Source organism: Fopius arisanus, unplaced genomic scaffold (assembly GCF_000806365.1).
Source record: "Fopius arisanus strain USDA-PBARC FA_bdor unplaced genomic scaffold, ASM80636v1 scaffold00100, whole genome shotgun sequence".
NCBI classification, from domain to species: Eukaryota; Metazoa; Arthropoda; class Insecta; order Hymenoptera; family Braconidae; genus Fopius; species Fopius arisanus.
The window spans coordinates 95,520-116,792 of NW_011887839.1; the positions used below are offsets into that span (position 1 = coordinate 95,520).

General features: G+C 37.4%; 2 protein-coding genes across 6 annotated transcripts in view; both read left to right on the top strand.

The window, feature by feature from the left end:
* The first annotated feature begins 112 nt into the window (after positions 1 to 112).
* On the top strand, positions 113 to 19,259 carry GckIII (Germinal centre kinase III). Of its 4 annotated transcripts, none has more exons than XM_011312349.1 (6): positions 113 to 974; positions 12,703 to 12,927; positions 14,613 to 14,778; positions 14,857 to 15,014; positions 15,611 to 16,728; positions 17,555 to 19,259. In XM_011312349.1, exons 1-6 carry the CDS (start codon positions 960 to 962, stop codon positions 17,562 to 17,564), a joined length of 1,692 nt encoding a protein of 563 aa, XP_011310651.1. In that variant the 5' UTR covers positions 113 to 959; the 3' UTR covers positions 17,565 to 19,259. The 4 variants fall into 4 exon arrangements, with proteins under 4 accessions (XP_011310651.1, XP_011310649.1, XP_011310648.1 ...); XM_011312347.1 differs by lacking the exon at positions 113 to 974 and adding an exon at positions 7,718 to 7,927; XM_011312346.1 differs by lacking the exon at positions 113 to 974 and adding an exon at positions 10,050 to 11,218.
* A 518-nt stretch (positions 19,260 to 19,777) lies between these two features.
* Positions 19,778 to 21,273, top strand: part of dUTPase (Deoxyuridine triphosphatase) — a 7,022-nt gene continuing 5,526 nt past the window's right edge. Inside the window, exons 1-3 of one of the 2 annotated variants that reach the window (XM_011312358.1) lie at positions 19,799 to 19,995; positions 20,078 to 20,239; positions 20,561 to 20,851. In XM_011312358.1, coding sequence (XP_011310660.1) covers positions 19,892 to 19,995; positions 20,078 to 20,239; positions 20,561 to 20,738 — 444 coding nt within the window. In that variant the 5' untranslated portion in view covers positions 19,799 to 19,891 and the 3' untranslated portion in view covers positions 20,739 to 20,851. Of the gene's footprint in view, positions 19,996 to 20,077; positions 20,240 to 20,560; positions 20,852 to 21,273 lie in introns of those variants that run through there. The other variant, XM_011312359.1, reaches the window with a different exon arrangement.

Below are 21,273 nucleotides of genomic sequence, written 5' to 3' on the forward strand. Positions count from 1 at the left end.
GCTAAACAATTTTTCCCCTTCAAAAAAAATGCCACCACAATTGAAAAGCGAGTTGCGCGCGCACCTGCGTACATCGCCGCGCGCAGTACACGATCCATTGATAAACCAAGATGGCGCTGTACTGTTTGCGGTAACCGTAGGTAATAATTCATAAATACGTGTAAAGGGGAAAAAAAAACAGTGTATATCAGTGACGTAAAACCCCAAAATCAGAATAACCCCCATTTCATCCCCATAAACACAAGTCCCCCCCCAACCCCAAAGTGATCCTTACTATTCTGATTCCTCCAATTTTTTCTGACAAAAAAATTCCCCAGTGTTGAAAAACGTGTGGTCTCTCTCCTGCTCAGTCGAATTCTTGAATTGTATTCTCAGAGAGAATTGGTTTCCCACCTGAGGAATGTAAGTCTCAGTATTGTGGGACGTCCCAGGGTCTCAAAGGTCTAACCCAACGGGCCCTGACCTGGTGACAACGAACCATCAACCGCAATTAAATTGCGCGTGGGACAGTGAAACAAAGCCATTAAAAGTGCACGATCCAAGAAAAATAACGTGTAAAAGTGAATTAATAATAAAAGGGATAATCCATTGACATTTGAAACCATCGGAGTGAGTGAAGGTGGTCTCTGGTTGGTCTCTATCAACGTATGTGCATCATAGCCTCAAAAAGAGCAGCAACTTTAACGAGTGGTGATAACGTTGGGGTCGATATTAATTGAATCGTCAACAACAAGTAAATCGTCAATTTGTCAACAAGCTCAATGCGCCGAAGGATCTGGCACTCGGGTGGAGGACGACCACGAGTGCATTTCAACACCGGGAAGTAGCAGTAACGTTTACGTTGTCGGCATTGCCGGCGACAAAATTATCACTCGTGGCTGATCCTTACAAATTTTAAGGTGGGACAAGGAGGTGCTGGAAGCACCACCCGACAACCACCAGGAACCCAACCTAAGAACATGGCCTTCAACGAGGTACATATCATCTCTTTTTAATTTATTCATTTAATTGGTTGTGTACGTCCACGTGAGAGATTTGGCAATTCAATTTACTCTGTCCTTTTTCTGATCTCATAAAAACGTATGAGTTATTATCAAAACAAGATCTAAGAAATGGATGGAAAGGAAACATTTTTTACCAACTTATTTAATTTATTGTATCTCATACAGTTGTTCTTTGAGATCGTAATACGGTAATTGATGGAATTTTTTATCAATAACTTAACTAAAGTCACCAAATTATAATGATATGTTGTTAGGTGCATTATTACCTAATTTCTTGAAATTTTGAACTTGTGATTGTGATTTAATTGTCTCGACACAAATTGACATTATCATCTCTAAAATCAAATCTTATAATCAAATCTAAACGATCCATATCTCAAAAATGAGGAGATAGAAGTCCTTGAAATTTTGTCAATGATTTATCAACATCTCACAGCGTACAATACAAATGTTGTGTCTTTAATTGAGGTTCTAACCTTACCCTCTGAGGTTCGTGCAGACTCTCGACTTTTTTTCAAAGTTCTCTCAAAGTTTTCCAAGTTTTTCTGGTTTTTCTCTGGGGGAGAACACCCTGGGGAATACCTAGGACACGTGAAAACCGTTTTGGAGGAAAGGTCTGCAGTGAGACGCATTGTATCCCTCTGCAGATGTTTTTTCTTAGAAAAAACATTCATCTCTGCGGGATAAACGCGTAGTTGCGCACGAGGGGTTTGAACCCGGCGCACACGCGTATTTTCTCTACTGTACACCTGAGAGTCCCTTATTTTTTTAATTTTTTTTATCGAGTCGTTGGTTCCTTCTAGAGAACGGTGTAACCTTACTTTATCGGTGTGTTATCGGGGGAAAAGTAGGGGTGGTGTCGTGATTAGAGGAGTTTGAATAGTCGTAGTCTGAATGAATAAGATCCCAATGAAGTGGTAAGAACAGGGAAAGTTGTTGATATTTGGTGAGGGAATTTTTTCATCACGAGACAGGTTTTTGCATGAAAAGTATCTCCTGGTTATTTTTGCTCAACCTTTTCTTTGAATTATTTTCTATCCACATCTCCGAGATTTGCTTGCTTGGAAGAGAACTTGATGAGAAATGTAGATTAGACTTTTGATGACCTTTCATTTTTCCTGTCGTTTACTCACGATCTTTGGAATGAATAAAATTATAGTTCAGAGATTGAAAATTTTCTAACAAAGTCTTTTGACTTCTCCTACATCACTGACTGGGAAGAAATATTTAAAACCATAATTCCATTGACAGAAATTTTCACAATAATGTGAACTTAATTTCTCCTTGAACTGGTTCTAATTTTCTCTTCCGTTCTTATCACTCGAGCACTGACTTGAATAATTCTATTCCAATTTAAATATTATCATTCAGTGAGAGATACGAAATAAACTAGATAGTCGACATTTTCAATTTTTTCATGAACATTTATTTCGCGGAATTGACTCGGAGGAAAATTCTAAATGTGTCATATGCAACTCATTATGATTTTCATCATTATATTCAACGCCTAGTGCACGTTATTGCGTGTATGCGAAGGGATAGAAAGAGAGACTTCACTCCAAAGTCTGTTACATCATGACATACGACGATGACTGAGTATATACCCGGGAAAAACGTGTTATTTATTTTCTTACTTCCACTCGCTAAGTTGCACAATCCCGAGGGGAGGAAGTACGTTATATCGATCGAGATACTGAGCATGAGACACTTGGACGTTTTCCTCTCATTCTAGTTCTCCCGGTATATTTACCACTATTGATGCGTGTAGATGGTTTCAATGTGTGTAAACAGAATACACTCATGTAATGACTCTGAGGGAGAAAAAAATCCACGGAAACAAAATGCTGTAACCTCGAGGTGTAATTCCGGGAAAAGCTGTTACGTGACTCATGAGGTTCAACGTGAACTCAAATTAATCCAACATTTTTTGGCTTTTTTTTGCCAGTCTACGTGATTTCTCGAACTTTGCCAGAGTTTTACTGCTGTTTCTTAATGATTTTTAGATTCAAATCGGTTCTTGATTTCTGGGATTTTGGGATTTTTTTTTTTCGAATCGTCAGATCGTCCGACCTTTCGAGTTATTAAATTATCAATTAATTTTTGCTGATGCAAATGATATGTTTTATTTCTTAAATTCATATTTTAAAATTTATAACGAAATAAAAATCGGTAAGCTCGTTCGACTTTCCCCTGAATTCCATGAAACATTACGGTGTTATGTGGGCACGTACCATGGCACACATATACGAAAATATATGCAATGTATCTAGTAATAACGGGACGTCAGCCTAGCCCTCGTTTCCTCTTTTTATTCAATTCCCGATCTATCGGTCGGTTATTAATTTCCATGATTTGCCACATTTTCAATAACTTTGAAAAAATTTTGGGAAATAACTTACAGTGGACTTCCGTTAAATAATCCGCAACCGTGAATTTTCTCGTGTTTCGATATTTTTCCTGGAAGCGTTCTGTTGTGTTGATTTTCCCGAAATGGCGAAAACATTGTTTTTCTCTTTGAAATTCTCGGAATAAGGGAAGAGTGGGAATCCATTCAAGTACGTACTCGTTTTCGGTGTGTTTACATCCTCGGATAGTTATCAGGAGACCTCTATAAGATATACGTCTACAAGTGCGTGAAAATCTTTCTCAATTACTCTCAAACGAATGATTCAGTGAATTTTTCTGTCTGCTATTCGATACATCCTTGTCCAAGTGAATATAGTTTTTTATTTAAAAAATCTCCCAAATGGAATTTAAACGAAAATATTCTAATTCATGTGTCGAGTCAATGCGTCTAATACAATTTCCGTTAATCCAAATGAGATCCAGTTTTTGTGAGTGTGGTGAGATTTTCTTGGTGATGTCTAGTTCAACTGACATTGACTATAACCTCTGGATTCTCAAAGCGGTCTCTATATACCGTTTAGTTGCTCGAGCGAACAACGACCAGGGATAAAATACAACTCAACTTATGCGTAAGTGTATTACACTCACATTAAATGATATGTCTCCCTTTATTTTTCCTCCTACGAACCGATGAAACAGAAGGAAAACTACGCGAAAAAAGATAATATTGTTTGTGGCTCCACAAATCCCATTATTTTCCATCTATCGAGGTTTTTCATGTACTTTCATCACAGCTGGTTATGAAAATGTAATGGAAACTATTGAAACTACTTTTTCCTCTTTCTTTTGCTTTTGGTGAGTCATAAAAAATTAGTGTGTTAGAAGTGAATATTTCCATTACGTTTTTCAATTTGACTGAAATATTTTGTATCGCTCTGACTTTCCGAGAAGAAATTTTCAGTTAAATTATCTCATAGGTGAATTTTTGAGAAATATATCTGGCGGACATTCCAAGATTTTTATTGGAACCTTTTTTATAGACATTGATTAGTGACCGAGGAGGTCAGTTGACTCACTTAGTTCTTCTAGACAGTTTGATTATTTCATTATCTCAATGTTGCGTGACTTCAGGATAGAAAATGTCAGGACAGTCCCTTCGGAGGCAATGTTCTGCTCTCTAAGAAAGATTTCTTGCAATTTCCTCTAGTCACCTGTGTAAATCGAAATTTCCCACGTCCCTCTCATCTTATTTTCACGGTTTCCCTTCTAAACTATCTAAAAATAAGGGAATTGAAACCTTTCGGATTGGAGTGGCTGTGGTTAATCTCATTCGCTCTCCGATCCGTGTCGTCTTTGACAGTTGTGCGAGAAGGGATTCGTTTAAATTGATGAGGGTTGGGACTATCGGATGAAGAAAAAGGGTCTTGGCGTCGGCGTCGGCGTCGGATGCCAAGGTCCTTGCCCTAGACAGACGCTCAATTCTCAGACACCTTTTCTTCCCTCATCCCTCAAAAGCAACAAACAAACAATCCCAAACCCAACTTTAAAATTAATCAACACTGAATTCTACTACTTATTCGTGAAAAGTTTATTTATCAAGAAAACTTCACATCGATATAATCGATATGACTATATCGATATAATTATATCGATACAATCGATACAATTATATCGATTGTGTCGATATAATCGATATTTTTATATCGATTTTTATCGATTTGATAGTGGACAAATGAGAATAATTGAGGAATTAATTTTTTCATGAAATCAATTGAATTTTTAATCACGAAATTCCGCGAAGTTGAGAAAAAAAATGGGAAAATTGGGGATTAATCAACGTGATTGTCCCATCTCGTTTTATCTATCTCGCTGAAAGTTCGATAAAATATTGATAAAGGAAGGCCACGAGAAAAACTAATCACTGGGGCATGAAGAGAAGGCTGGGCTTATATAGATACTGATGGAAACATGAACGCCAGGTGATTGCACATCGAGTAGACAGAGAATTTGCGCCGACGCTCGGGGTATTATGGTCGGCTTTTAGTGGTTGTGTTACTCCAAGGGTGGGTACAAGAGAGACCAAGAGAGAGTGAGGGAAAGTGAGGGAGAGGGTGGGTTACAGAAAAACCAGGGGGATGAAAAGGTGGGAGGGTTGAACTGTGATCATGCAAGAGGCCTCAGTCGACGCGCGAGAGTTTAGAGGTACCGACCTCTCAATTCGTTCTTCCTTCATCACCAAGAGGTGCCCATCTTAAATTCAATATCAATACCTTTTCAATACCTTTTCACTTCAATCGTTTCAATCCAGTACATTCGATTTACGCACACAAAAATTATCCAACAATTACGCGAGAATTCCCTAATCCTCTGGCATAATCTGAAGGAGTACATTAGGATTTCGGTTTTTTCGGGATGAATTTTAGATAATATCTCAGAATTGAAGTGAGATTGTGATATTCTCGTCGGAATATTTTTTGTAGATCACATTCTTGTCTGGAAAAAAGGTAGAGGCAAGGATATCGCTAGCTTGTTTCAATTCCGAGATATTAACTGAAAATTGGCAACGAGAAAATTCACTTGTCCTGGTTATCCACTTTGCTGCATAAATTTCATTTCGTGGAAAATTATGGGGGAAACCTGAATTTTTGTGGGAGTGTCGCGTTTTATTTTTCTGGATCGTCACGCAAAAAGTCAGGGGAAAAATACGTGGAAAATTTCAGGTTTGTCCCGTAATTACTCATGAAATTACATTTAGCCTCAGGATTATGGATTCAACGTATAATTGAAATTGATTGAAATCGATCCATTAAAATTTTAATAACTATAGTAATATACTCTTTTTAGAGACAAGATATACTACATTCCATTTTTTTTTCGTGTGTTCCTTATTTTGCCTATCCATCTATTTCCATTCGTAATTCTATGATTTTTTATGATTTTCTTTAGTACGTTCTCTAGTGAAGTGTGAGGAAAGATAAGTCTGGGATCAAGTCACAAGGGATTCCAAGGGAAATATCAAAAGACTTCTTTTATAGATAATTCAATAAACTCGGGTGAAGTCACCTGTCGTTTTCTAAAAAAAAAATAAATTCCAAAAATAATTTAATACTTAACAAATATCACAGGCGTTGAAACCAAAAAAAAATATATATATTACATTATTAGATTGTTCATAATTAATGAGGATAAATATTGGACGATTTGTTTATCGATTTTCCTCAATTTAATTTCAGAAACCCTCATTAGAGATAATTTCGAGATAAATGACATGTGCACATCGTATATCAATCGAGAATTTCTCGTTACCCTAAGCAAATATCTCGTTAATGAATTCTTCCACGTGAAAAGGTTAACAGATTTTTCCCGGTGAAATTTACCTCTAAAACGAGGTTGTCCAATGGTTTCCTCTATTAGCTGAATAATCTCACGAGATTTATTGAATCATCTCGAGTTCTCCAACCCCTCGAACAGAATTACACTTTTACATTTGTTCCCTCACTTATTCATGGACGAATGGAAAATCGAAATAGTCCGTGTGCCATCGACGGAGGGAATTTACAAATTGAAAAGAGGAAATAAGAAAAAAAAAAAAAGTAAAATCCTGAGCTTGCGGATTTGTTTTGGGTGGATGGGTCGTTGCACTCTGCCTCTCATTTACCTTCCACTCATACTCTCAATGTATTTTCTCTCTCTCCTTTCTCATACTCTGTCTCACACTCTCTCTCTCTCTCTCTTTCTCTCTCGGACCATATTGTTGGGGTTGAAATGGCCCTCGGTACCAAGTAGACTATCGATCTTCAAACTGTTGGGGTAAACTGCACAATGAGAAACTATTTTTAGACGTACAGAGGTGAAATTAAAGAAATGGGTGAGAATTAAATATCGGATGATAACAATTCTCTCTCTCTCTCTCTCTCTCTCTCTCTCTCTCTCTCTCTCTCTCGCGTTGTCGAGTTTAAATGGAATTCTAACGGTTGAAATAACGATTGGAGTTTTCACTCGAGTTTTGTGGATGGGAAAGAGACGATGGGGTATTGTTGTTAAACTAGTCGTGCAGACGACACGAGGCCGGAAACCAGAGCTGTCTACCCACCTGTCGATACATCCATTTTCAACTCAATGGGAGAAAACGAAGAATTGAGGAAAATCTAATTCCGTGCTAATGAACGGAGAATTCTTTTTGTTTTTTTTTTTTTTTTTCATTTGATGTTTAATACGCTTTTGTTGAAGTCCCTTTGTGCTGTTTTTTTTTAGTTATTTTTTTTTTCTTTCAATTCTTTCCCAGTGGTTATTTTTCACTTGATGCATTTTGTTCTGCTCGTTGAATGAGTCTAAAATATTCTTTTCATTGTTCTCAAGTGTAAAAGGCGTTTGAGGGGAAAATGTTCGCTGCTATGGTGCTCAGCAAATACTCCAGACAGAGTACTAAATCCAATGATAATCATCGTCGTAATTCGAGCAAAAAGTTTAGTAATCGTACGAATCTTATCAACAATAATGTCATCAGTCTTATTGACAATAATCGTATCAACGACAGCCACGTGATCAATCGTAATCGCACGTTTGGAGCTACACCGGTGAGTGATTATCGGTTTTACTCCCCTATTTGTCACTTCAATTGTTGAAGAATGATAAATTTTCACTTATCAAGAGGCTCGTTGCAAGGAAATAAATGTGTCAGGTTTTTCTAGGCTGAAATTGAGTTGTTCCATCAGAATAAATTGAGGAAAAAAATGTTTAGATGTCCATTAAAAATACATCTGACAATTTTACCTAAATCGCATAATTACACAGATATCACATAATGATTAACACAGCGATAGGTAAACAAGTAAAAAATGATAAATCATTCTTTAGGAGATAAGAAAATTCCTTGGTAAAAAATGTAGTACCCTCTCCCTTGAAAAAAAAATCACCGCTGCGTGCATATCGCGTGATCATCTCCCAAACGAATAGTTAGAAAAAATATCAAGCTATTCTTGTAGCCCCTAATTAACCACAAAAAAAACGATGCCAATGATTTTCAACGCTCTCTCATATCTCGAATAATTCTTGAATGCGTGATTGAGGAAAATGAGGGAATAAAATTGCTGCCCCCAAAATGTCACAGCGATTATATTGATGCAATGTGAGTAATTCTCGCACTGGGGATGTTGTTATTCTGTTACCACATGCTCCGACCTTTCTCAACTCTCGAATGCCGAGCAAAAACATTACATTTACCCAAATAAAAATTCAAATTGAAATCTCTATTTTTTTTCAATATAGATTCGGAAAGGTTAAAAGTTGGTGCTAAATCTTGCACTCTCGTCATCTTATAAATTCCAAACACTCAAAATTCGTCGTCAATTAATCAATCAGCTAATTGATTTAAATGAATTAATTAAGGGGAGACTCTTGATGAGCACATTGTTTTTGGAGCTCTTATGCAAGATCACTTTCTTACAATTAATAATCTATCCCATTTGATTAAACTTGTTTCATTCTCGGTCTGTATGTAACAATGCAGCTTTATTTTTTATTCTGAATGCACGGTGACGATATGCAAAAGCGAGACCAACCGAAACATACCGAGTTGATCCGAGGGTCTATCGCGATAGCCATGCAACTCTTCCCCGTCGTTACCCCACCTCATCCCTGGGCTGTTCTTCAACCCGTCGGTTGTGTCGCCTTTCACTTGGCCATTCCGCTATACCAATCCAGGCCCAAGTCATGCTTCAGCAACCATACTCAACTTTTGTCCATTGCGAAAGCAACTTTGAAAATCCTCCACTGCCTCACCTTTGTCTTCCACTATTTCATTTTAATCACATTCATCATTCCTCCAATTATTTTCACGTGACAATAATGGTAAATAGCACAGAAGAGGTTGATGACTTGTTATTACGTTAGAGACAAACACATTTTTTTTTCCTCTTTTTCATTCTGTTTGACAGAAGGTGAATTGAATGAATATTGATTAAAACGGGATAATTCCATTTATCTCGACTCGTTCGGTTATATAATAATTGTTGCAGTAATTGCAGTAATGAATGATGCAGGAGTTAAATGTCAAGATAATTCGTTGTGAGTTTCATTGGATATGAGAGACGCAATCTGGATTATTGCGTAATTAATAAAACTTTCGGAATTTGACGCGTGGAAGTTAGTGAAATTTTGAGGGTTCATAGAGGTCGATTCAATGAGGTAAATTCCGGGTTTGACAGTCATTTGACACGCATTTTTTTTTTCTTTCATCATTCTATCCTGTCATTTGATTGCAATTTTGATAACGAATTATCTTAATATTTGTCAGTGAATTGTTTAAAGACAACGATTTTCCCGCGTCTCCTAATACTATAATCTCAATAAATCCGTGTCCAGCATTCTTTCCCACTGACGGTATTTATTCAGGATAAATAACATTGAAAAAATGTCCACTCGACGGTATTTACATTCGTCGAGTGTGCCTACAGGACACTTGTTCCCTGGGGAAAAAGGAATAATTAAAATGGGTAGAACGGTGAAAAAAAAGTCAAAGGGGGAATTTTTGAGATGTGCCTAACACCTCGAACGTGACTACCGGGTGTCCATTTACGTTTCAAGTCAAGTCTCGGGCAACGAGTTTTCTGTTCAATCTCCCTCTTTTCCCCTCTGAAGAAACCGTTCCACTGGCAACACACACTCAAAATCCCGCGCCTTTCTTCGCGCGATCGCGGTTGCCTGTCAGTTGGCATCCGAGTGCCCATCGGACAACATCGGTACTTGTTACACACCGTTTCACCTTCCACCACATTTTTTACCTATTTTTTTTTTCTCTCGATCTATCATTCTCGAGTGCAGTGAGCGATTTGCAATGTTACGTATCCCCACGGTACCTCGGACAATGAAAAAATAAATTTATCAAACAATGACGAGGAAATGCTGTGTATTTTCATTTGGGATAATTCTTCGCTGTTGAAAAAGCAAAAAGAAGGCTTTTAAAATTGTTGTGATTCAGAGCATAAAATTGCTCGTGCTACCGGTTAAGATAATGACTTGGAAATTATAAAGAGTTACTAGTCCAAAAGTGTAATTCCAGACAATACTATTTTCATCGGGCAATGAGCAGCATCTGATTTGATAAATCGATGCTGCCGCTATCGATTGAATAAATCATCAATCAACGGAGACAAATGAAAATAAATCGAGTATCCCTCTGAAAAAGCCAACTTTCACTGCTGCTTGAACGATCCGATCTCCTTCAATTCAAACGTTATATAAATCCATTTCGTGCACTAATTATCGGTATCTATGGCTCAAGTATTTGACGATACAATGACTACGTGGAGTTTTATCCCGAGAATCGTGAGGAATGTGTACCAGGTGTGTCCCTGTGAAAATCTGAGAAAATCGTAGGACAAGTCGACAACGAGTGGAGATGGGAATGGAATATTATTTGACGATTTGAGTGGGCCTATAGTCATTGTGCAAACATTGACAATTAAAATAGTGAGGCAAGTGGAGAAATGGAAAGTATTAATTTAGTTGTTTCGCGTTTATGTACGCAACAGCAAACGATTAAAATAAGAAACGGTCAGACACAGCAAACTGTAGTGATGGCACCGTCTCACCTCAACGGATCGGCGCAGTTCATTTCCGGCGGATACGTCGGCTACATGCCCCTTCAATCCTGGCCATATCCATCTAACCAGCATCAACAGCAGCAGCAGCAGCAGCAACAGAGTCCAAGACGTAATGGTGGTAGACCACTGTCTCATCCACCTCCTCCACCACCATCAACGGTGTTACAACGCAACAATAATGTCACCAATGGACAGCATCAACTAAAGAGCAATTCACTTCCGCGATCGCGAATTGGCACGCAAACAAAAAGCACGACGCCCTCGGTGAGTCATCTGAAGATGGAGGCAATGATTTCTGTCCCACACGTGCAATAGAGTTTGTACTGCTTGTCCTTCTATAGACATGAGTTGGTACACTCATCGGCCTTTATCGGTGGTAAGGTGGATGATCTATCGGCAATATATCACAAATATTTGCGGTAATCATTGGTGATTATCGGAGAGCCATCACTTTGGACATTTTATTATTTTTATCGATTTTTTAAAAAGTCTGGTATGAGGTGAATTCTCAGAGGTTTTAACGGTATATTCTTGGGACGCGGTGATTATTTCAATGCGTAGATGGTCAGGGAAATGCCGTTTCTCAGGTGGGGAGGGGATTGTGGTGGGTGGGAATGAGGTATTAGGAATGGCACAGCTTAGCATTTACACGATTTCCTAATATGTAGACCATATTTTTTTGAGGTAACTTTATTATGATGGGAGAAAAACTGGTCAAAATTCATATTGAGGAATAGGAGGGAGGGGAAGAAATAGGGCCTTGGACAAAGTGGCCTCGGGGATACGTACAATGGGTTTTTGCGTTAAAAAATTGTAATTGGTATAGTGTGAAAGGAAGAGGAACATTGTTCCTTTCGGTCTCATGTATCTGTTTTTGTTGTAGCCTTCATCAACTCAATGTGTAGCGAATGGGTCAATTAAATGAGATGCAAAAACATTCTCGTTTGAAGTTCACTTTTTCTGAATTGTACTTGAATAATAGCTGTTATATTTTATGCTGGCTACGAAAAAATATGCTGAGTGAAAGACATCCATCTTTTGAATTCAGAGTAAGATAATTGCCCTCAACCCCGTGCATACCAAAGTATATATAAAATATGTTTTGCGCATATTTTTATAGATTTTTCTATGCGGGAAACATTTTCAATATAAAAAAATCCGTTATTTTTAAATTGATCCATAACAATTCTTCAGTTGAGAATACCGATAAACTTTAATGTGCATTTTCTTGATTGACTCACTGAAATATTCTTTGAGGAAAATACTATTCTCGGCCGCCAATTTTCTTCCTGTACAATTTTTTTTTTTCTCAACTTGAAAATGGGTAGAGTAAAATTTTTATCTGCGTGTGGGAAAATTCTTTTCATAATGTCTACAATTGTTTGACATATATTTTGCAAAATGAATGAAACATAATTGCTGTTAAATGCAACCAGTGAATTTACCATACAACTGAGCTTTCGCTTGAGGAAAGAAATAAAATAATTTCAAGGTCTACATAACAGTTTTTAAAGGAAAATTTTTATGGAGTGACTCGTGTTGTTTCCTCTCCTTGCACAGTTGTGCCTTAAACGAGCCAAGGCGAACGGCATTGTTGGCAATCCCATTGATACTTTCGTAATAAACAATGGATAGAAAAAGAAAATCCGAGAGTTTGAAAGATGAAAAAAATCTTTAAACCCACATGGTGATCTTATGAATAATTCTTTTTCTTTTCTGTTCTGTTCTTTGTTTGTGGCTGGTGGCAGAAGGTAGATCCCGAGCTGATATTTACCAAGCAGGAGAGAATTGGAAAGGGCAGCTTTGGGGAGGTGTTCAAAGGGATTGACAACAGGACCCAGCACGTTGTTGCCATCAAAATCATTGATTTGGAAGAAGCTGAGGATGAGATCGAGGACATACAGCAGGAGATTATGGTACTGTCGCAGTGCGACAGTCCATACGTCACCAAATATTATGGTTCCTATCTCAAGGTAATTTTCAAAACTACTTCCGTAATTACTAACGGCCTCCTTCTAAATAATCTCATTAAAATTATATAATACCATTATTAACCATGAAAATGTTCCATTCACATTCTTTTCTAAAGACATCAATTCAGCAGAACTAATATATTTTCTCAGTATAACGCACCTCATTGCCTAGATTTTTTAAAATCCCCTTCTGACGTAGTCTGTGGCCCTTGTAATAACATAAATAGATGAAAAAAAAATGGGACTTGATAATAATGATACGAGACTTATTAAAAATAAATAAATAATCTATTGGCCTTGTCCGGACGATTGATCTAAAAAAAAGTACAACGGTGTATTTTATTCCTGATGGATTATTAACACACGATATGGTCCATATGATACAACAGACTTGAGTCCCCCCCTGGTAAATGCAGCTGAGATAAGTATTGATGGGGGGTACTGGCCCATCCGTGATGCTCGTGGATATAATTATAACGGTGTGCGACGGATGGCACGATTACCTCTACCTTGCCTCACCGAACTCCTCACCACTCTCCACTCGACCCAACTTCTACACACACATTCCATTTTATTTACGTCCTTTTACCTCAACTTGTTCCTCTCATCTTTATGGGGGATTAAAAATTAATGAAACAAAAAAATCTATATCATGAGATATGCGCATTCCAATGAAACTATCTCATGAATATTTCTTCTAAATTATATACAAGCGCATAAGTTTTGGGCTTTTTGGGTGTTTCTTTTGTAAATCGTAATGCGGTGAGAACTTGATTTTTAACGTCTTTGGATTCTCTGAATTTTATGGATCACTGCAATACATATGTGAAATCTGAATTGATGTTGTTGAATTGTTTAATACCAGCGTAAATGTTTTATTCCAATTTTTATGCGTTTTCTCGAGTGCTCTCGAGTTAAAAGCGTCAGCGATATCTGATGGATATTTCTTTTTTTATTCAATGTCTGAGGAACCATTGACCCGATTGGAATTTTCATCGCGTTAAAATATTCGCGGGGATAATACCTATTCATGAGGAGAAAAAGCTGATCACCTTCCTATGACACCGCACAGAGTTATCGCCATTTTTTAACATTTTCTCTGAGCATCGCATGTACGTGGGATGCATTGAAAAATTATTGGCATATCTAACTAGAATTTACAAGCTTTCATTATGTTAAATAATTCGCTATTGGTGTCTGGAAACGATGTTCAAGTCCAACAAGAGATAGTGATATTTTTCGGAGACTATTCTCTGAACTCTCGGCCTCAAGAAAATTACGCGTTAGTTAATAATTGAATAAAAATCTATAATTTCGAAATTGATGAGTCCATTACATCCACTTTAGTGTGTCTCCAGGGGTAGAGTCTTAGGAATCGTGGAATCTCGAAGCATTAACAAAATATTTATAAGAACATTGCTTGTAGCTCGGATTGTACTCTACGAAGATGCCCCCTGGGATGTCCCTATTCCCTTCAGATTTAAAGATACCGAAGAAATGGTTTTGAACTTTGGTTGACCTCTCTCAATACTTGATCGATTGAGGTCATGTCTCCCCCAAATGAACGATAGACAATCAATTAGTACAAACTGCTGAGAAATTAGAGAGGGATTACTCAACTCATATTTTCTTTAATTTTATTCTACGCATTCAAATAATATTCACGATTTTTCATTCAATTCCAGGGGACTAAGCTGTGGATCATCATGGAATACTTGGGTGGTGGTTCCGCTTTGGATCTCATGAAGGCCGGAAGCTTTGAGGAGATGCATATTGCCGTTATTTTGCGAGAGGTACTCAAAGGACTTGATTATCTCCACAGCGAAAGGAAATTACATCGAGATATTAAAGGTAGGATATTTAAATGGATAGCTAGGTGTTAAGTTATCTGTGAGATTTTTTTTTTTTTCACTTGGGACTGTTTTACAGCTGCAAACGTTCTGCTGAGCGAAATGGGTGATGTTAAACTAGCGGACTTTGGTGTCGCTGGACAACTGACGAACACAACGAGCAAGAGAAATACATTTGTGGGGACTCCATTCTGGATGGCGCCGGAAGTCATCAAACAATCGGCCTATGATTCTAAAGTAAATATGACAATATTTTTTATCATCTTTTTCGGTTATGATTTCCTCACCTATGACTCAAATCGCGAAATTTAATTGGACGTGCACATGAAAAAAAAATTCATCTTTACGGTGCAATTGATTTTCACTGCAGAGTCAAGGAGAGAAATATTCCCTCGCGTTTATCGTTTCGTCTCTCTCGGGAATTCATTTCATTCGAATAATGTCTTCCTAACGGGAGCGGGTATTTCATCCATCTACTCTCACTGCAAAATCTTTAATAATGAATTCTGCAGCGAAATGTTAAAAAGAAATGAGTCAACTTACCTCTTCTGTGAGTTTTTCATATATATCTGTGAGACTAAACTTTTTCAAAACAAAGTAGTAAACACGAAGAATACTGTTGTGGAAATTTCTCCCGCAGAGAAATGATAATTCTTGGAAGCCGACTCTAAATAGAAATACTCATTTCCATCCCGTTCTCCTCAATAATGTAAATAACATGGATTTAAAATTTCGTGAATTTATACGAGATGTAAATTGTCGATTGGAGAATAGAAAAATGAAATAGCTTAAAAAATACATGTAACGTCTAATGTCCTCGCGTTTTATTTCAGGCAGACATTTGGTCTCTTGGGATAACCGCTATTGAACTGGCAAAAGGTGAACCACCAAACAGCGAGCTCCACCCGATGCGAGTCCTCTTCCTCATCCCCAAGAACAATCCTCCCCAATTAACCGGAAACTATACAAAGCAGTTCAAAGAATTTGTCGAAGCCTGCCTGAACAAAGACCCCGAGAACCGTCCCACTGCGAAGGAACTCTTGAAATTTCAATTTATTCGTAAAGCAAAGAAGAATTCATATTTAATCGATTTGATTGATCGCTACAAGAAATGGAAGTCCCTGAGAAGCGAAGAATCGGAGACTGAGAGTGAGAACTCTGATTCGGAGGATTCAAAACAGGACAGCGATCTGGACGAACCATGGATAATGACTGTGAAAGGTCCTCACGGTGGAAAATCTCCAATGATGCCGGTTTTAGCTCCCATGGAGGATCAAGCAACATTGAGTAATTCCTTGAGTAATTCAATGAGCAACAGTAGTCCAAATCACAGCACTGATAAGACCCACGCCAATGGTGGAACAACCTCACCCTCTCAAGACCCATTAGAATCGCCAATATTTTATTACAAGAATGAATCGAGAGATTCTTTACGTGAATCTCTACCAAGAGATGACAATACGCCGTCCCAACAGAATCCAATGCAGAGTCCAGTGCAAAAATCAGCTGTTTGGTGTGATACAAGTGAGGATCGCCAGTTCAGAGATTTTAGACAGCAGAAAAAACCACAGGTGCGTGATAATAATACACCTAAGGCTAGGAGAAGCAATTCAAAACCTGATGTGCCTGTTGTGCCAATGGAGGATAAACAGCGACCGAGGAGCTCACAAGAGCCCAAACATGCTCGCAGTCCTACTCTCAATTCACTTCTCTTTCCGCTTCTTTCGGAACTTCAACGCAAGTATCAATATTCGACGAGGGACAATAATGGAGAGGGCACTGGAGGCCGACCTGGTGGTGCTGTTGAGGAATTGAGGAGTGCGTTTGAGCTGGCTGAACGCACGTCCCCAGGAATTAATGAAGCACTCGTTAAGGAAGTTCTCAAGGCCCTCCTACCAACTAATCATTCGGACAGCAGGTTGTCGCTCATCATGGAGAAGATTACTTTAAGGTAAGATTATCGCTTTACCTTTTTTTAAACACGAGATCGCTATTCATTCGGAATTTTTGAGATTCGTTGTCGTGGCTCGGTTCGGCTGAATCGAAAAATTTTCAATTTTCATCAAAATTGTTAACGAGTTCACAACTAAATATCTCTCGGGAGAATAATGATTAGAGAAAGGATACAGATACAGCATCTGTAGAATTAAAAAGGATTTCCGGGACAGTTTACCCTGTATTTTTATCACTGCTGGTTCGCGAGATATCCGCTGTTAAATTGTGCAAGAGTATTCTCAATTTTTATGAAAATTCTTAACAATGTTCAATGTTGAATGTTTCTCGGAGAAAAAATGATATTATGAAAGGAAAAGCCTTTCTCCTTTCTATACTAGGACTGAGATTACGATGACGAGATATCGCTTCAATTCCTCTGTTAAAAATCGGAGAAAATTGTGGATAAAATCACAACTTATCTCGTTGAAATTTGAAAATAGTCAATTATTTTTGGGCCGGATGTGGGCCACTTGTCCCTAATTTACCTATTTATTCTCATAAATAGGTCAATTAGTTTTGGTACTGGTCGATATCCTATTCTAGATGAGTCGTTCCATCTCCAGGAGGAAATGGTTTACCGGAAGTCATTAAGAGACGTTTTGCCTTCATCCGGATTTCAGAATGCTCTCCAAGCATTTTTTTTCTCCAGTGTAACCATTTTCTCGCCGTATTCCTATTGCTTAATTTTTTAAAGATAGCCTAGATTAAACAATTAGAATAGAATTTTTATTTTAATTCGATAACTCGTTATAATCTAGTGATTTTATTTTTGTGATTCTCAGGGATACGTAGGAGAAGGTTTGGACTGAAGTCCGAAAATGACTGTGGATTGAAAGCACCTTGACATTATGAATGGATTCTCGTCTTTTGATTCGAACTCTATAAAATCGGGATATCATCAACCAACCACAAGTGTACTTGTGCTTCGACGAATTCACGAGAGCAATCGTGTGCCAGCGGTCTATCCGAATTCCTGCCTATATTTAAAAAAATGCAAAAATGCAAAAAAGCGAAAAAAAAAACAACAAAACTCCGAGAAAAAAATGTTGAAAAAAATTGAAAAGTTGAGATGAAAAAAAAAAATGGAAAAATGCCTCGGTCTGTCGCAGTTGTTCGTTCGTTTTAAATAATGCCAAGTTCTCCATTTTAATTCCTTTCTTTAGTTGTTTTATGCACTCGTTAATGGGTGAGAGGAAAAGTTTTAGGAACGTTTATCACGTTACGTTTAAACTATAGCAACGACCGAGGCTGTTTATAGAGAAAAAGGAGGCAAAAATCCAGGCATTATTGTACACTGGAAATGAAAAGCCATGTAAATATGTATGTAGCTCGATAAGATATACTTATTGTTATGGTCGACAATGTTCCGGCCGATTTCCCCTTCCCACATTCCCTTCGCGAATTACGTCGCGTACGGGAGGTTTGTTCGAAACTAGAAGAGAAAAAAAGAGTTTAAAAAAGATTTTATAGTGGGAAAATACGTCGACGGACCAGTCGATTTTCCCTCCCTTCCCCATCCCTCAGTTATTGACTTTCTCCTAGTGTTAACTCATCATTTTTTGTTCTATTCCTCTGTTTTACTTTTTATTCTTTTTTTTTGCATTTTCATTTGAGAGTTGATGACGAATTATTAACATGATTGAATTAGGGTGGATTGAGGTGAGATGAGGCACATATGCATGATTACTGAAATATCGAGAAAATAATCCGTGAAAAATTCTTTTGGGTTGTCTCCTTTCGTCGTTTAATTACTCAAATAAACGTAGGCAGTTTAAAATGAGAATAAAAAAGGGTGAGAGTGTAGAAAAATGTCCTCGGACATTACATGGCAGTGAGTTCTATGAGTACCATGTGTAGTATTCCGTAATGAGACTAGTGGATTAGAGAATGCATTAGAAAGAATAATTAAATGAAAAATTTATGAAACAGTAGATAATTGAAGGAAGTTATCATCAATTATTTTATTATCATTCCTACTATGTTGTTAAGGTATTTCGAGGGAATATCACAGAATATCAGCGTCAATGAAATAATTTGTCATTGCTTAACGGTCCTACGAGAATCCTTTGAAAGTTCTAACATTTCCTCTACCCTCTCACCCTCATCGCATTTCTGCTCGTTCTCCTCAATAGCTACTATTCAAAAGGGTTTATGTAGAGGAGTAAATGTAAAGAATTCACATTTTATTTGAACACGTAGATGAATATATATTTTTGTTGATTATAAAATCATCTTGAGTGAGTACTCGCGGGGGAAAAAATGGATTATTTGAGAAATGCTCTTTCACTTTGCCCTCATCAAACTTGTTTCCTAAAACTAATGAAAATTTTGGACTCCATACGTTGGATCTCTACATACAATCTCACTGAATTCCATTTTACTCTTATTTTCTCATTAATTTTCTCTTTGCTCCTTATAAGTGGCCATTACTATTTATTATTTTCCTCGATCATGTCAAGTAGTCTTCACATGAAACAATGCGAAAAATAAAAACAACTAAAGCTCTTCAATATTGAAACCCATCGAATAATCAACAATTGTAATTGAGTCGGATTTAAAAGTCGAGGAGAAGTGAGAATGAGAGAGTGAGAAAAGCTGTAAAAAAATGAAATAGAGACTAACGTGGTAGTAATAATGGGGAAAGATACTGGAGTAGATTTGCAATTTATGTATATATTGTATTTTGCAATCTACGGCTGCGTTGGCATGTATTATATACGGTTAAAGGGGTTCATCCATAGGAGATTCCAGTGGGAAGAAAAAATGTATGATTAGGTATTTCGTTTGGACAGGCATGTACAAATCTTAAAAGAAAATGGGAAAACGAAAATAATAAATCTGTATTGATTCTACTGGTTGCATACAATTTTTCAATTGTTTTGGTAGGAATATTTTTAAATAATAATAAATATGTTTTTACAGATTTTTACAGGAATAATTACCGGCCGAGGGACCGCCGGTAAAAACAAATTTTATCCTCCAAGTTTCTTTGAAGTTTCTCATCTATTATATTAGTTTCGAGTCATAATTTTACCGCCTTTTCAGTTGCTCGACAACCTCCATTGGTTATTGATCTATCTGTGTCTTTTAATTATTTATATTATCCCGGATTGTTAAAAATGCCAGTCGAAAGTTCTTGCAGTATTAAATTTGCGAAACTCTCTGAGAAGGCGTTTGCACCAGTGAGAGGCTCCGTCCAGGCTGCGGGGTATGATCTCAAGAGGTGAGTAACGTTAATAGAATATTCTATCTGCTAATTTAAACATGAGATTTACAACTTTTTTTTTGTTTATTGTTGATTCTAGTGCTTATGAGTATGTCATCCCAGGGAGAGGAAAGGAACTCGTCAAAACGGATCTTCAGATCCAAGTTCCTGACGGAACCTATGGAAGAGTAGCTCCTCGTTCTGGACTGGCCTGGAAAAATCACATTGATGTCGGTGCTGGTGTCATCGATGCAGATTACAGGTATTGCATTTTTTTTAAGAGGAACGTCCATGTTTTCGGGTTTTCTAAAGCCGGTGTTGTTCAATAACACATCTACCGGCGTTTAGAACCGAAAATTTTATTTACAGTGGATATTTTTTCTGCTGCCGATGAATTATCGGTAGTATAGCGGTCGGTAACTTATCGTTATTTAAATGTCGAATTATTGTGTTGTGTATTATTGCAATATTAATTTTTATCAATTCTGTTTCGTTTTATATTTAAAACAATGGTGATATAAAACTGTTAAAGCAACATTAGCCAATTTATGAATTAATGGATTAATGATGTTTTCGGTTCTAGAGGAAATGTCGGAGTCGTGATGTTCAATCACAGTGACTCAGATTTCAAGATATCACCAGGAGATCGAGTGGCTCAGCTCATCTGCGAGAAGATCGCTTATCCTGATTTGGTGGAAGTGAAAACTTTGGATTCCACTGAAAGGGGTGATGGAGGATTTGGGTCAACAGGCACCAACTGATTCGCACAATCTCCAAACACGAAAGAAACCATAAACAACCTGGAATACATCATCTCCGTACTATTTTTTACTGTATTTATTGTTAAAACTATCAATAAATAATTTTTCTACCAAATAAACAATGTGTCTGTTCATTTTCCTGGAAGGTGGGGGGGTGTTCTCTCATAAAATTAGTCATAAGCATAGAAAAAATTAATTGAACAAAATTCCATTTATTAACCCTTAATCTCAACTTTTTAACCCTTAATCTTAATTTTTTAATCCTTGTCTTAACTTTCTGACCCTTAATCTTGACTTTTAACCCTTATTAAGTTAAAATAAATTTTATAGTGAGGTAAAATGGACCAGGAAGGTATTATGGACCAGTATTCTGACTAAATTGGGGTAAGATGGACCAGGAAGGTATTATGGACCAGTATTTGACTAAATTGGGGTAAGATGGACCAGGAAGGTATTATGGACCAGTATTTGACTAAATTGGGGTAAGATGGACCGGGAAGGAATTATGGACCCATATTTGACTAAATTGGGGTAA